Source organism: Martes martes (assembly GCF_963455335.1).
Source record: "Martes martes genome assembly, chromosome: 12".
NCBI classification, from domain to species: domain Eukaryota; kingdom Metazoa; phylum Chordata; class Mammalia; order Carnivora; family Mustelidae; genus Martes; species Martes martes.
Window position 1 is genome coordinate 43,894,302 of NC_137900.1, and position 17,550 is coordinate 43,911,851.

The window sequence follows — 17,550 nt, forward strand, 5'->3', positions numbered from 1 at the left end:
GACCGTGACCTGGAGACCTCACGCTGGGAACAGAACATTGGAGCGTGGGCCGGGGCGTTCTCGTGCGGCAGGGGCGCGTGCGCGGCGGGACCGCGCGTGGTCACGAGCGCGCCGCTCCTCAGCAACGGCGCATGCGCCTGCTCGCCTCCCCGCACGGCCGCGCAACTTCGCGGGCCCTCCTCTTCCAATCCGAGCGCCGGATTCTCCGAGTGCGTATCCTGGAGCTGCGGGCGGCGAGAGGCGGGAGGAAAGGGGCCGACTGGGGCGGGGCCGACTGGGGCGGGGCCGGGAGGCCTGTGAAAGTCTGTGAAGGTCTGCGAGCGAGGCCAAGCCTCCGGAAGTGGCCGTTGTAAACACCGTCTCCCCTGGGTTTTTCCCCTTCTGTGTCCCTTTGCTATTCGTTCCCCCTCCCCGGGTCCTAGAGTCCCTCGGGTTCCGACAGTTTTTGCTCTGACCCCGGCGATCTGCCTAGGCGTCTTTCTACCATTGAGATTTGGAGCTGCCCCTGGGGTCTGGGGTGTGCGGTCTGGACCACGGGAGCCCCCTGAGGTAACCACGGGATGTGGGGGCTTCGAGGCGAACGATTTGGGCGTGGAGGTGTTGAGGAACGTATGGGCGGTAGCAGTGAGAGTTATGGGGAACCCCGAGTTACTTCATGGTTGTCCTGGGGCTTTTGAGGTCCTTTGGGGGGACACGCCTCCACCTCGTTGGGCTGGGCCTCTCCGGCCACCCTGGGGGAAGATCTTGGAGGTCCTGACCGGAGACCGCTGCAGCAGCACCTAGAGGACTGAGTAGGGACCAGAGGACAGGACCCAGAGGACCTGGACTTGGAACTTCTATGGTTTACAACTCCGGACTGCCGGCTTTTCCCCTCCAAGAATCAGTAAACTCCTCGAGGACAAGGACCATGTCTTTTTCATCCTTAAAAAAAAAAAAAAAAAAAAAAAAAAAAAAAAGCCAGCCACACACTAGGCACTCTATCAGTGTTTGATAAATGAAAGAATGAGTTGCTATCTGTAGTTTCTACTGCTCACCCACCAGGACTCCTAGGAGACAGAAAATCCAGCTGTTTTTCCAAGGCTGTAAATTTTCTGCAGAAGTAGAGCCTCCTTTTGACTGTTCTTTACTCCGTCATGATATTTATCCTAGGCAAATGCATATTATTTCGTTTTAAGGAGATCTCTAATGATTCTGCCTAGCTTACTTGAGCAGCAATTTCGGTTGGTGTCCAACGCTTTCAAATACAGAACACATGCGTGTTTTGTTTACTTCGCATGATTTTGGAGAGAAAACCCTACCATTTCGTCACCTATTTTATTGAACAGTTAGCGCCTAGTAACAACAAACAATGGTAGAGTAGAAACGAACAGTGGTTTCCCTTAAAATGAAGATGAAATAAATACAGTGCAACCTGCTAAGAGGAAAGAGGGGACTAATTTTAGTCTGGAGCTTGAAGTTTTTTTTTTTTTTTTAAGATTTTGTTTGCTTATTTGCCAGATCACAAGTAGGCAGAGAGGCAGACAGACGGGGGGGGGCGGGGGGGGGGAAGCAGGCTCCCTGTTGAGCAGAGAGCCCCATGCGGGGCTTGATCCCAGGACCCTGAGATCATGACCTGAGCTGAGGCTTAACCCACTGAGCCACCTAGGCACCCTGGATTGCTAGTATTTTGTTAGGGAGTTTTGCATTTATATTTATAAAGGATATTGGTCTGTAGTTTTCTTGTGGTGTCTTTCTCTGGCTTTGGTATCAGAATATGTAGATCTCATAGAATGAACTAGGAAGTATTCCTTCCAGGGGCGCCTGGGTGGTTGGGCATCATGATCCCAGGGTCCTGGGATCGAGCCCCACATTGGGCTCCAGACCCCACCCCCTCAAATACATAAATAAATAAAATCCTAAGAAAAAAAGTATTCCCTCGATGCACTTGACTGGCTGAGTCAGTAGAGCATGTGACTCTTGACCTCAGGTTATCAGTTCAAGTACCACATTGGGCATAGAGCTTACTTTAAAAAAAAAAAAAGTGTTCTCTCTTCTTCATACTTCTTTCTTGGAAGACATTGAGGAGGATGATGTTAATTCTTTGGTACAGTTCACCAGTGAAATCATCTAGTCCTGGGCTTTTCTTTGTTAATAAGTTTTTAATTACTGTTCAGTCTCCTTACCATTATATCACTACACCAATATACTGTTAATATTTGAGTTTCTGTTTTTTCTTGGATTAGTTTTTTTTTTAAAGATTTTATTTATTTATTTGACAGAGATCACAAGTAGGCAGAGAGGCAGGCAGAGAGAAAGGAAGGGAAGCAGGCTCCCCACTCAGCAGAGAGCCTGATGCAGGGCTCCATCCCAGGACCCTGGGATCATGACCTGAGCCGAAGACAGAGGCTTTAACACACTGAGCCACCCAGGCACCCTATGGAGCTTAAAGTTTTAATTGCTGCGTGACCTTAAGCAAATCACCTAAACTCACTAGACATTAGATTAGATTCCTTATCTGTCAGATAAGGAAGATGAACTTGGTCTTTAAAGTCCTATTTAATTTTGAAATTCTTTGATTGTCTCAGCCCCCTTGTCATGGCCTTTTTTAAAAGCTTTTATTTCTTTATTTGAGAGAGAGAATGAGGGGGGGGGGAAGCAGAGGGAGAGAGAGAAAGAGAGAGAAGCAGACCCCCCAGATAGCAAGGAGCCCCATGTGGGGCTGGATCCCAGGACCTGGGGATCATGACCCCGGCCGAAAGCAGACACTTAACTGATGGAGCCATCCAGGCGCCCTGTCATGGTCTTGTTTTGATGAAAGAACCAGACATCCTCTTTAAAGGTGAAATATGTAAGTCTGCAGATAAAGAGTCCCCCATCACAGATGTGATTATTATTGAAGTTAGCACTGTGTTATGAAAAAGGATGGATTTAGGAAGTCAGCCAGATGTGGGTTTGAATTCTAACCCTCCCACTGAATATCCTTTTTTTTAAGAAAGATTTTATTTATTTGACAGACAGACATCAGAATTAGGCAGAGAGGCAGGCAGAGAGAGAGAGGAGGAAGCAGGCTCCCCGCTGAGCATAGAGCCCGATTCGGGGGCTCCATCCCAGGACCCTGGGATCATGACCTGAGCCAAAGGCAGAGGCTTTAACCCACTGAGCCACCCAGGTGCCACCCCCTCCCTTTTTAAAAAAGATTTTATTTATTTATTTGACAGAGATGGTGAGAGAGGAAATATAAGCAGGGGGAGTGGAAGAGGGAGAAGCAGGCTTTCCACTGAGCAGGGAGCCCGATGTGGGGCTCCATCCCAGGACCTGGGGTCATGACCTGAGCTGAAGGCAGACACTTAATGACTGAGCCACCCAGGTGCCCCTGAATATCTTTTTTTAAAGAATTTAATTTATTTATTTTAGAGGTGGGGTGGGGAGGAGAGGGAGAGGGGAGAAAATCTCAAAAAGACTGGGGTTGAGTGCTGAGTCCCCCGTTGGGGCTTAATCTCAAAACCCTGAGATCATGACCTGAGCTGAAACCAAGAGTCCGTTGCTCAAGCAACTGAGCCACCCAGGCATCCCTTCCACTGAATGGCTTTATTTATTATAGTTAGTAGTACTATAGCTTTATTATCGTTACTCATCCTCTCTAAGCATCAGTGTTCTCATCCATGAAATATGTGTAATCATCTTATAGGGCTATTGGGAGGATTCAGTGAGATCAGTTACGGTTAGCCTAGTATATCGCACATAGTAAGTGCTCAATAATAGTGGTTTCTATGTTTTTATCCCCAGACACACTGAGAGATGAGATCCCCACCCCCACCCGCACCCCTCCCTTTTCCCCTGATCTGTACAGACACACTCAGAGATGAATACATTCTGTACGACCCACTGAAGGACTCAGCTGTGAGGTAGGAAATTTTGTACCGGCAGTGGCTCTGAAACCTAAAGTAGAATGGTCTTTCTGGCTGGTGCTTAACTCTTAGGATGTTTAGATCATTGATCCCTTGGCCTCGATCACCTATATTTGGCTCTATTACTTATGTCTAAAAAACTTCTTATTGAAGAATGATATATATAACATCCCCTCATCTATTTTAGTAGGAATGGTGAGAGAAGTCCAACTCCATTATCAAGAGAAGATTCATCTATTAATAGAGTAACATAAAAAGCTGATCTAAACTTTGCCTTTATCCATCACTTCTACAGAATGGCCTGGATTGGGCCCGAGCCTGTGGAAGTACCATTTGTATTGAGAATCCACTGGAGGTCTGAGTTATCTTTCATTAACAGGACTCTGCCTTGTAGTTAGTTGGGGGGTGGGGTGGGGGTTTGGGTAAGAATGAGCTGTGTTTGAAAAGTCTGTGGTAGGGAGAAGTGCTTTTCTGATAAGCAAGGTCTCACGTGCTCTCTGGCTGGGGCTGAACCATGTCTTGACCGCGAATAGCAAGACACAGCAGAACTGTGGAGTCTGCTAATTTGGGCTTGAATCCAGATTCTGTCACTTGCTAGAGCTGAGACTTTGGACAGGAGATTGAATGAATGTCTTTTTTTTTTTTAAATTTTATTTATTTGACAGACAGAGATCACAATTAGGTGGAGAGGCAGGCAGAGAGAGAGAGAGGAGGAAGCAGGCTCCCCGCTGAGCAGAGAGCCTGATGTGGGGCTTGATCCCAGGACCCTGGGATCATGACCCAAGCGGAAGGCAGAGGCTTAACCCACTGAGCCACCCAGGCACCCCTGAATGAATATCTTTAAGCCTCAGTTCCTTAGGTATAAAGTGGGAACATTAGAACGTATCTTCCCTTTGTGGTTGGTGTAGAGTGCCAGTGTAGAGATATAGAAAGTTCTTAGCATACTGTCTGGAGAAGGGATGTTTGTCATGGTTGGCATGATGAGAGTAGGAGTGGCTTTGAGGTATTGGATAATTTCTTTATAGATAATGATGTATTGAATGTTTTCAAATGGAAAGCGTTATTTACAGAGTTAGCTACACGTTGGAGAAAGGCTGATGTTGATTGTGTATCATAAGGAATTTGTAATTACTCATACAGATTAGCTAAAGTATTTATCTTGTGGAGTTCCGTAGGGAAGTTTCAAGTAAGGCTTGGAACACATTATGTGAGGAACCTATAATTCTTTGACCTAGTTCCCTATATCACTGACATTTCTATTACTGTACATAGCTACTTTCCTCATCATTCATTACCTTTTCACTCTGGTGTATGAAAAGGGAGCTTTTACTACATCATCTCTGCCACGTTCAGTTGGTTAGAACTCTACTCAAGGTTTAAATTCAGCCACAGATCTGACTTCAGCTCTTCATTGATGTTGTCTTCCTAATACATGCAGAGGTAGGCCCTTGAACCCTAGTGTCATCAAGAGCTGATATCAGAGACAGAGAAGAAGAAAATAAGATTTTGCTAAAGGAGACTTTTTAGATAGGATTTCTTTTTGGATAATGAATTTGAAAAATTGAGATATAACTCATCTATCAAAATTCATAGTGTTAAAGCGTACAATTCATTGGTTTTTAGTATACTCACCATGTTCCACGGCAATCACTGCTATCCAATTCCAGAACATTTCCATCCCTTCCCAAAAGAAACGTCATACCTTTTAGCAGTTAGATCCAATTCCCCCTCTCCCTACCCTCCGGCAACCACAAGTCTACTTTCTATTTCTATGTGTTTCATCATTCTATACATTTCATATACATGGAGTCCTACAATCTGTGGTCTTTTATGTTTGGCTTCTTTCACTTAGCATACTGTTTTCAAGGTTTACCCATGTGTCATGTATCATTACTTCATTCCTTTTAATGGTTGAATAATATTTCATATTTTATTGACCCATGGGTCAGTTAATGGACGTTTGGGTGTTTTTTTACTCTTTGGCTATAATGACCAATGTCACTCGGACATTTGTGTACAAGTTTTTGTTGAAGTCCAGTAATTACCTTAGAATGTGTCTGGTGTTCAGTATTCTCTGGGATACAGTTTACTTTTCAAAATGTACGTTAAGGGGCACCTGGGTGGCTCAGTTGTTAAGCGTCTGCCTTTGGCTCAGGTCATGATCCCAGGGTCCCTGCAGTGGGCTCCCTGCTCGGCAGGAAGTCTGCTTCTCCCTCTCCCACTCCCCCTGCTTGTGTTCCCTCTCTCACTGTCTCTCTCTCTCTCTGTGTCAAATAAATAAATAAATGAAATCCTAGAGAAAAATGTACATTAAAATCTTTTTGTTACTTCAGGAAAGTTTTCCTGGATTACAGTTTTTAGTATTCTGTTCCCTTGCTTTTGTCTTCTTACTTGGGGACTCCTGCTATCTGCACGATGGTTATTCTTTGCCTGGATTCAGTATTTTGTCACTTTCCTGTGAATCCTTTTGATCTCTCCTTCATTTCTTTTCACTCAGAAAACTTTCCTCTTTTTATTTCCTGTGTCCTTTCAGGCATTTTCTGTCATGTGTATTTACTTTGTGTCGCCTCTTAGTCTTCATCACTGAAATTTTTTTCTTTCATTTCTAACTCTGATGGTTGCCACCTTCTTTCAGAGTTTTTCTACTTCTAATTCTTTCCTGTCTTGTACCATTTTGTTAGGGTCTTTTAGCTTATCTTGAAATAGTACGTTACAGGTTTCATCTGTTTTGTGGTCATGTCTTTCTGTCATGCTTTCATTTGTAGCATTCAATTCTGCCCCCTTTTTACCTGTGTTCACTTCATATGGGATTTGACCACATACTTTTCTGTTGCTTATTTTTTTTTTTTAAGATTTTATTTATCTATTTGACAAAAAGAGATCACAAGTAGGCAGAGAGGCAGGCGGAGAGAGGGGTGAAGCAGGCTCCCTGCTGAGCAGACAGAGCCTGAGATTATGACCTGAGCTGAAGGCAGAGGCTTTAACCCAGTGAGCCATCCAGACACCCTGTTGCTTATTTTTATGGAAGATTAATTTACTTGAACTTTGAGATTGGGGCAAGCTTCAGGAAAGTGTCACTGACTTCATGGAACTCTGTCTTGTGGTGTTTTGTGAGTGTTAAAAACTGTGGTGGCTTGTTTCTGAGATTTCCTGGCTCTGTTTCCTCCTACAGTTTGGTTTGGGCCATTGCTTTGTCTTTATTTCCCCTATCCTGCTCGGTTTTGATTCCATTCTTTGCAGTTTCTCTTTAGTGGGGACCTCTGTCCAGGAAAGTGACCTTGGCAGGTCAGATCCGAGAGTTCATAGGCCGGACTGTACCCACCCTTTCAAGACTTTCTTACCGTCTGCTTGTATGGCATGCTGACTTGTGGACCAGGCAGACTTCTCCCAGACTCATCTGCTGTTCCCAGATTGGCTTGCAGTGCTCGCCACTGAATATCTGCTCGCTCTTTTTGGTGTTCTTTCAGATGTAGCCTTGTTATTTCCATACTCTGCTTTCTCCTCCTTACATACTTCTGTGGCTTCCATATAGGTTTTGTGGCTGTTGGTGGTTTGCCCTTATTCATTTGTATTTTGTAGCTTTTTGTTGTAAACAGAAATGTAAATTAGATTTTCTAGTTTCTCTAATTACCTTAGATAGTTTTTACAATGTCCCCCCATTTAAATTAATAAATTGTAGAAAAATGACTTTATGAAAGACACATGCAGGCAGGACTGATGTGAGAACTCATTTTTGTACCTTTCTTGTCCCTCAACTTCTTTTTCTTCTTAACCCCACAAGAGTATTTTCAAATTTCTTATCCATATTAGTTTTTTTTTGAAGTTTATTTATTTTTTAGTAATCGCTATACCCAATGAGGGGCTCAGACTCATGACCCTGAGATCAAGAGTTGCATCCTCTTCAGCCTGAGCCAGCCAGACGCCCCCCTCCACCCCATATTAATTTTCTATTGGTGTGGGACAAATTACCACAAACTTAGTGGCTTGAAACAGCACCCGGGTCAGGAATCTGGGCACAGCTTAGGTGGATCCTCTGTTCAGAGTTTCACTGGGCTGCAGTCGGGGTGCTGGCTGGGCTGTGTTCTCATCTGGAGGTTTGACTGGAAAGAATCCACTTCGTAGTCTATTTCGATTGTTGGCAGAATTTGTGTCCTGTTGGCATCTGTATGACTGAGGCATCTAGCTTTTTGCTGGCTGCGGGGTGGAGGCTGCCTGCTGTTTCAGTTTTGTAGCCCTCTCTGTAGGTGGTTCCCAGCATGGCATTTTGCTTCTTCATGCCCCGCAGGAGATTGTCATTTTGGTTTTTTAAGACAGAGTCTTACATAACATAATGTAATCATGGGAGTGACATATCACCATCCCTTTGCCATATTCTGTTGGTCAGAAGCAAGTCACAGGTTCTGCCCACAACAAAGGGGAGGCTATTATAGGAGAGAAAAATACCAGTGGGGGCCAAGATTGTGGGGACCATCTGTCTACCACATTATCTGTATCAATGATCTGGAAATTGATGAAACTTGCTCCTGAGCCATAGAAGACACTTTGCTCTCTAGAAGACTACTCCCATTTGAAGATGTTAGCTACCAAAATGATGGGCCAAAAAAAAAAATTCTCTTCAGTTTAGCTTTATTGAAACAACTTTATTAAAATTTGGTTAACTACCTCTTCCCACACTTTTCCGCCCCAAATAAAGCCAAAACAAAACACAATAGACATTATTAAAGTCCTATCTATGTAAATTCTTTTCTTGTGGGTGAGAGATTCTGTTTGTGCCTATTGTGACACATATGCATACCTGTGTGTGTTTAATCTTTTGCATAAAAGTAGAAACATTTTACATACATGCTTTTGAGCCTGGGACTCCATTCTAAGTTTTAATTCTTTAACTTCCATTCTGAAGACAGTTCTTCTGGAGTCTGATCTTTGAGAGTATGGTGGTAAAGTGAAAAGACTCTGGGACTCAGTATCAGAAGAGCTTGATTGAGTCTTTAGTATCCTCCATTTAGTAGCAGACTGGCCGTAAGCAAGTCATTTAGCCTCTTTGAATCAGATGAGTTTCCTTAATTGCAGTGAGGACAATAAACCTCAGGTAGGACAGTTTTTACATTGCAGTGTCGTGAGGATCAGGATTCACTGTATTAGGTGCTCAATAAATCGACAGTGGTATGTTTGTCTACCACTGTTTCCAAACTTAGTCTTTCAGGTCCCTAGAGAAATAGGATTTTTCCCTCTATTTTGGTAAAAACTCCATCTTCTTTGTTCTGGCACAAAGTATTCTAGTATCAGCTAACTCACTGTTTCAAAGATCTGTTGGTGTCTGTCTGTAGAAATCATTACTTAGTTCGTAGCACCTTGGTTTTGTCTCCATCTTGGTGGGCTTATTTGAGTCCCTTTTCTTTCAGTAACATCTTTCAGGGTTTATTAGGAGCAGGGAGAGAGAGTTAGCTTTTTTTTTTTTTTTTGTCTTCTAGATATCCCTGTACACTGACAATTCTACTAAATAATCTTTTGATCTTTCACCTAGACCAAATCACCTTAAGTATTACTTACTCCCTTCCTTTATCAGGGACTATAATATTTTCCCAGAGGTTTTGTATTCAGTAATAGAAGCTTACAATGACTGAGCATTGTATAATGCTGTATATATTACTTAAATGTCAAATATATGAGATTGATGTAATTATCCCCTTATTATGGTTGAAGAAACCAGTGCAGAGAGTGTAAATGACTTGCCCACAACCACATACTTGGAAGATACTTAAAGGCATCCTAACTCACATCCCTCTGAATCCAAAGCTTATGGTCTTTCTTAGGCTATTGGAGTTCTGCTAGAAATACCAAGAGATGCTTGTGAGATCTTGATATTTGTATCTGTCTGAACTTAATCATTGTTATCTCTGTTTAAAATATTCACTCAGAGATTCCTTCATACCATATATATAGACACACATATGTATATATATATGTGTGTGTGTGTGTGTGTGTGTATAAAAGCAACTTACTTTAAATGGTTAGCTTTGTATAATTTGGAGTACCTTCCATAGAAGAAAGTTCTAGACAGGCCAGTGTAAGTGACAACTATTCTCCTCTTTCCATATTCCTTATTTCCTTATTCCTCCTTAATCTTTAACATAAGGACTTTGAAAATTACCATGAGATCATTTGTGGGAAGTACTTGGTCTCATTGATTGTAGCATTGCATTAAAACTATATCATTTATGAAAATGGCTTTAGGGACTTAAAAATGTCCCTGGATTTCATTTTCTTTCAAACTGCATTCTATTCTCTAGAAATAGGCTCTACATTCTTTTTCTAGTTCAAGATTAATTTGTCACTATTTTATTAAGATCATTTTTTCTTGGGGCATGGGTGACTCAGTTGGCTAAGCATCTGCCTTCAGGCTTGGGTCATGATCCTGGGGTCCTGGGATTGGGGCTCATGTGGGGCTCCCTGCTCAGTGGCGAGTCTGCCTCTCCCTCTGCCCCTCTCCCACCTTGTGCTCTCTTTCTGTCAAATAAATAAATAAATAAAATCTTTAAAAAAAGAAAAATTTTTCTCTTCATTTGAGAAATTAAAATAATCTAATAGAATTTTATTCGTATAAGAAGGAATATCTTTTTAACATTTTGTCATTTTTGCTTCTAATCTTTTTTTAAAAGAAATCAGGGGTGCCTGGGTGTCTCGGCTAAGCAGCTGACTTTGGCCCAGTAGTGATTCCAGGGCCTGGGATCACGCCCTGCACCAGGTTCCTTGCTCAGTGGGCATCTGCTTCTCCCTCTCCCTCTGCTTGCTGCCCCCCCTGCTGTGCTCTCTCTCTCTCTGTGTCAAATAAATAAAATCTTAAAAAAAAAGAAAAGAAACATAACAGTTTTTAAATGTTTTCATGTTTGTTATAAAATAATTTTTAAAATACAAGTAAGGTGGGTCTGGGTGGCTCAGTTGGTTTAGTGTCTGCCTTCCCCTCAGGTCCTGGGATCAAGCCCAGTGTCGGGCTCCCTACTCAGTGGTGTGTCTGCTTCTCCCTCTCCTCCTTGCTTATGCTCTCTCTCAAATAAATAAATAAAATTGGAAAAAAAAATACAAGTAAGATGAATGAAAAGACAAAAATCACTCATAGTCTCAGGACTCTTATTATAACTCATATAACTCACTGTTATATTGTTTACTATTTTAACAGACTTCAGCCCATCTATCCTGTAAGCCACAGACATCTGGGACAGGTGTAATCCTCAATAACGAAGTACACAACTCAGAAACAGTGGGCTGTTTTCAGAGTTGGAAGAGACTTACCATGAGTTTAAACGCTTCAAGTAATGCCCCCGGTGACGCCCAAAGGTAAACTGCCAGTCCCTTCCTGTAGTCGGGGAGTGCTTTCGGGTTGCAGGTAGCCGGGAGAAGTCAGTGGCTGGGGGTGCTGATTGTAAGGATTCTCTGGGTGTGCTAAGGGAGGCCAAAGCTTCAGGTGCCTGGAGGAGCAGGCAGGATGCGTCCCAGCAACAGGAATGGGATGTGGGGACTGTATGCTTTGGTCTGAGCTCCTTTGTTAACTTGTCCCTGAAAGTCAGTGTATGTACTTTCTCCTGCCCTTAGAGAACCACTTATTCTTCTCTCCTTTCCCAGTCTTTTCTCCTTCTCATGGTTTTGCTTATTCCCATTTCTGTGTAGTCATTACTCCGGCCTGCCCGAATCTCTGTGACTCCAGTTGTTCTAACTTCGCGCCCCAGCGGTAGTTCATGGCTTCTCTCGAGGCCTTCTTTGGGTTTTAGCTCCCGTTCCACTGCTCTTGAACGTGGAGTTTATGTTCCAAGAATTGCCACTGTTCCTCTTTTTTGTACCCTTGATATCTGCCTTTGGGTGAGGTGCCTGCTTTGGGTTGATTTGCCTCTGATGTGAAAAATAGAAAACTCTGAGTCTAGAATATAAAACTGAGCCAATTCAGAGAGTGCAGTCCAAACTGTGGTTTACAAAGAACTAAATACAGAAATTGAAAGTGTTTAGAAACTTTTATAATCATGTAGCAGAGTAATTTTCTGTTTGTTAAATCTCGTAATAAAACACTTGGGGTTGGGGCACCTGGGTGGCTCAGTGGATTAAAGCCTCTGCCTTCGGCTCCGGTCATGATCTCGGGGTCCTGGGATCGAGCCCCACGTCAGGCTCCCTGCTCGGCGGGGAGCCTGCTTCCTCCTCTCTCTCTCTGCCTGCCTCTCTGCCTGCTTGTGATCTCTGTCTGTCAAATAAATAAATAAAATCTTAAAAAAAAACCACCAAAAAAACCCACTTGGGGTTGCATTTTATCTCTTTTAAAAATTTCTTTTCAAAACAATTTCTTGTTCACTGTGGAAAACAGCATGGAGTCTCCTCAAAAAGTTGAAAATAGAGCTACTCTACGACCCAGTAATTGCACTACTTGGTATTTACCCCAAAGATACTAATGTAGTGATCCAAAGGGGCACCTGCACCCCAGTGTTTATAACAGCAGTGTCCACAATAGCCAGACTGTGGAAAGAGCCCAGATGTCCATCCACAGATGAATAGATAAAGAAGATGTGGTATATACACACAATGGAATACAATGCAGCCAACAAAAAGGCTGAAATCTTGCCATTTGCAATGGTGTGGATGGAACTAGAGGGGATTATGCTAAGCGAAATAAGTCATTCAGAGAAAGACAATTATCATATGATCTCACTGATATGAGGAATTTGGGAAACAAGACAGAGGATCATAGGGGAAGGGAGGGAAAAATGAAAAAGATGAAACCAGAGAGGGAGACAAACCATAAGGGACTCTTAATCTCAGGAAACAAATTGAGGGTTGCCAGAGGGGAGGGGTGGAAGGGATGAGGTGACTGGGGGGTGGGCATTGGGTATGTGCTCTGATGTGATGAGTGCTGTGAATTGTGTAAGACTGATGAATCACAGAAACCCTGAAACAAATAATACATTGTATGTTAATAAAAAAAATTTCTTGTTTAGTCATTTTAAAGATAGTTATTTTAGTCATTTTAAATATATTTTATAAAAGCACCATTTGTTGGGGGGAAGAGTCCTTGTTCCTACTTAGTTTGAGAAGAACTGATCTAGACTGCCTTTGCAGCAAGGATGTGTGGGTGGGGCAAGGACCATGACTAACATGTACTTCACCTATAAATAGGATTTGCCACAGAAACATTTTCCACCTATCTTTAGAAGCTACCTTCAATCCTTTCTGGAGCAAGGTATGAAATAAGTGGATAAAATATAAACTTCTGACTTCAGTAAAAACGTTTTCACTTTTGGAGGGAACATCTTGCCATACAAGTATCTCTCATTTTTTTTTTTAAAGATTTTATATATTTATTTGTCAGAGAGAGCAAGAGCACGCACAAGCAGGGGGAGCGGCAAGCAGAGGGAAAAGCAGGCTCCCTGCTGAGCAAGGAGCCTGATGCAGGACTCGATCCCAGGACCCCAGGATCATGTCTGTCTGGATTTTTAATGACTAAATTGCTCTTCAGAATTTTAGAATCTGGCTAAATGAAGTTAAACTTTGCTATTTACCACTAATTTACTTTCTGTAGATTTGCCTTTTCTGAACAACTCATACACATGGAATCATACAATATGTGGTCTTTTGTGCCTGGCTTCTTTCACTAGGCATGTTCTTCAGGTTTATCATGTTAACAGGTATCAGTACTGTTTCTTTTTTATTGCTGGGTAGTATTCTGTTGTATGGCTGTAGCACATTCTGGTCACCCACTCACCAGCTCATGGCCATTTAGGTGGTTTCCACTTTTTGGCTGTTATAAATAATGCTGCTCTGAGCATTTGTGTACGAGCCTTTGTGTGGGGATGGTTTCATTTCTCTTGGGTATATTCTTCGGAGCTGCATTACTTCATTGTACAGCAAATTTATGTTACTTTTTTTTTTTTTTTAAGAAATTGCTAGGTTGGGACACCTGGGTGGCTCAGATGGTTAAGTGTCTGCCTTGGGCTCGGGTCATGATCCCGGGCTCCTGGAATCAAGTTCCACATTGGACTTCCTGCTCAGCGGGGAGCCTGCTTCTCCCTCTGCCTCTTTGCCTCTTACAAATAAAGAAATAAAAAAAAAATCTTAAACAAACAAAAAAAAGATGGGGTGCCTGGGTGGCTCAGTGGGTTAGACCTCTGCCTTCAGCTCCCCCCACCGCCTGCCTGCCTCTCTGCCTGCTTGTGATCTCTCTCTCTGTCAAATAAATAAGTAAGATATTTAAAAAAAAAAGAAAAGAAAAAAGAAACTCTTGGTTGTAATTTAAAGTGACTGGACCATTTTATATTCCCACCAGCAATATACAAGGGTTTTAGTTTCTCCACATCCTTGCCAACACTTGTTATTTTCTGATCTTTTTAAAAAAATTTCTCATAATTCCAGTGTAGTTAATTAACATAATGTACTATATTAGTTTCAGGTGTACAATCTAGTGATTGAATTTTTTTTATTGACTTTTTATTATAGCCATTCTAGTGAGTATGAAGTGGTATGTTGTAATTTTAATTTGTATTTTCCTAATGAGTAATGATGTTGAGCATCTTTGTATGTGATTTTTTTGCCATTTGTATATTTTCATTGGTGAAAAGCCTATACAGATCTTTTGCTCATTTTTAAATTAGTTGTCTTTTTGCTGTTGAGCTTTAAGCATTTTTTAAAAATATATTTTGGATACAAGTCTTTTGTCTTTTATCAGATATATAATTGCACATATTATTTCCCGTTTGTTGGCTTGACTTCATTTTGTTAATAATGTCTTTAGAAGTGCAAATGTTTTAAATTTTTATAAAGTCCAATTTTTTTCTTTTTTCTTTTTTTCTTTTAAGTAGGCTCCATGCCCAATGTGGGGCTTGAACTCATGACCCTGAGGTCAAGAGTCACATGTTGTACCGACTGAGCCAGCCAGGTGCCCTTCTAATTCTTTTCCTTTATGGATTGTGCTTTTGGTTTCGTATCTATGAAATCTTTGCCTAACTTTAGGTCATGAAGATTTTTCTCCTGTTTTCTTATAGAAGTTTTATAATTTCAGTTTTTACATTTAGGTCTATGCTCCATTTAAACTTACTATTATTATTATTATTATTTTAGAGAGCAAGCATGCATGTAGGGAGCTGGGGGGAGGGACAGATGGAGAGGGAGAGAGAATCTTTTTGTTTTAAAGATTTATTTATTTTAGGGGAGCCTGGATGGCTCAGTTGGTTAAGTGTTTGCCTTTGGCTCAGGTCGTGATCCCAGAGTTCTGGGATTGAGCTCTTCATCTGGCTCCCTGCTCAGCAGGGAGTCTGCTTGTCCTCTGCCATTGCCCATCCCCCTTGCTTGTGTGTGCCTGCACGCGTGCGCGCGTCCTCTCTCTCTCTCAAACAAACAAACAAATAAATAAATAAACTCTTCAAAAAGTTATTTATTTCAGTGACGGAGTGCATCTCTAAGTGAGCATGGGGGAGGCGGAGAGGAAAGCGACAGAGGGGGAGAACCTAAGCCGACTCCCTGCTGGGTGTGGAGCCCCTTGCTGGGCTTAATCCCAGACCCTGAGATCATGACCTGAGCTGAAATCAAGAACCCAACACTTAACTGATTGAGCCACCTAGGTGCCCCTTAAGTTACTTTTTATGTATGGTGTGAGGTGAGGGTCTAAATTAATGTTTTTATCCAGTTGTTATCAGCACCATTTGTTGATAAGACTGTTTTTTCCCCACGGAATTGTCTTGACACCTCTGTTGAAAATTAATGGACCAAATGTATATAAGTTTATTTCTAGAGTTTCAAGTATGGTACCATGAGCTACATGTCTTCTTTTTTGTTTTTTGTTTTTTTTTTTTTAAATATTTTATTTATTTATTTGACAGACAGAGATCACAAGTAGGCAGAGAGGCAGGCAGAGGCGGAGGGGGAAGCAGGCTCCCCGCTGAGCAGAGAGCCTGATGCGGGGCTGGATCCCAGGACCCTGAGATCATGACCTGAGCCAAAGACAGAGGCTTAACCCACTGAGCCACCCAGGCTCCCTCTAAATCTATTTTTCTGATGCTATTGTGAATGGAATTATTTTTCTAAACTTCATTTTTGGATTATTCATTGTTAATATGTAGAAATGTAATTGATTTTTGTATATTGATTTTACATTCTGTGACCTTGCTAAAATTATTGTTTTAGTTCCAGTGTTTTTGTTTCTTAACGAATTTCTTAGGCTATTTTTATAGGATCATGTCCTTTGCAATTAAGGACAGTTTTACTTTTGAGTAGCCTGGCTGGCTCAGTTGGTAGAACATGGGGTCGTGAGTTTAAGCTCTATATTGGGCATAGAGCTTACTTTAAAAGAAAAAAAAAAAAAAGGATAGTTCTATTTCTTTCCTTCTAATATATATGCCCGCTCGTGTGTCTGTCCTTCCTTCCTTTCCTTCTTCCTTCCTCCGTTGTTTCCTTCCTTCCTCCCTTCCTCCCTCCCTCCTCCAGTACAGTCTCAAATAGAAGTGGACATGTTTGTTTTGTTCCCAGTCTTAGGGGAAGCTTTCAGTCGTTCACCAATAAGTATGCCACTTGTAAGTCTTTCATAGAAGCTTTTTACCAGATTGAGTAAATTTCCTTGAATTCCTAGTTTTTGCATTTTTTAAAAAATCACTAATCGATGTTGAATTTTATCAAGTGCTTTTTCTGTATCTATTGAGATGATTAAGTAATTTTTATTTTTTATTTTAGTAAAATGTATATTACATCAATTGATTTTCAGACATTAAGTCAGTTTTCTGTTTTTGGGACAAATCCCACTTGGTCTTGTTGGGTAATCCTTTTAAGATGTTGTTGGATTTGGTTTGCTAATGTTTTGTTGAGGATTTTTTGCATTTCTGTTCATGAGGGATATTGGACTGTAGTTTTCCATTCTTGTGCTGTCTGACTCACTTTGATCTTATGTAATCTGGGATGAGCTGGGAAGTGTCTCCACCTCTTCTAAAGTGAGGTTTGATTTCTTCTTTAAATGTTTGGTAGAATTTACTAGGGAAGCCATATGGACTTGAGTTTTCTTTGTTTAGATTTGTAAAATTATTAATCTAATATCTTTAGCTCTTATAGATCTATTCAGATTTTGTTTCTTTTGGGGTTAATTTTGATAACGTCAGTTTTTCTAGGAATTTGTCCATATGATCTACATTGTCTAACTTGTCAGCATAAAGTTGTTCATAGTGTTTATTATAATCCTTCTAGGTTGGTAGTGTCATTTCCTCTCTCATTCTTTATTTTTATAATTTGAATCTTTCTCTCTTTTTGTCAATCTAGCCAAAGGTTTAGCAAGTTTGTTGATCTTTTCATATTTATTTATTTATTTGTAAAGATTTTATTTATTTGTAAGACAGAGAGAGAGAAAGAGAGAGCATAAGCAGGGGGAGTGGGAGAGGGAGAAGCAGGCTCTCTGCTGATCAAGGAGCCTGTGCTCAGATGCTTGATTCCAGGACTCTGGGATCATGACCTGAGCTGAAGACAGATGGTTAATCCACTGAGCCACCCAGGTGCTCAGTGGATCTGAGTGCTTGTCGATCTTTTTAAAGAACCAACTTTTGGTTTCATTGATTCTCTGTGTTGTTTTATTTTAGTCTTATCTTAAAAAATTAAAATTACATATGTATGTTATTTGAAGAATCTCATGTTCTGAAAGGCTTACTCACTGACA

General features: G+C 41.5%; 1 protein-coding gene across 2 annotated transcripts in view; it reads left to right on the plus strand.

Annotated features, from left to right (window-relative positions):
* Positions 1 to 426: 426 nt before the first annotated feature.
* Positions 427 to 17,550, plus strand: part of CCDC171 (coiled-coil domain containing 171) — a 295,661-nt gene continuing 278,537 nt past the window's right edge. For both annotated transcript variants that reach the window (XR_013967748.1, XM_080819723.1), the window contains exons 1-2: positions 427 to 549; positions 11,065 to 11,222. Coding sequence is in view for 1 of the 2 variants with exons in the window: in XM_080819723.1 (XP_080675849.1) it covers positions 11,179 to 11,222 (44 nt within the window). In the remaining variant the exon portion in view is untranslated. The remainder of the gene's footprint in view (positions 550 to 11,064; positions 11,223 to 17,550) is intronic.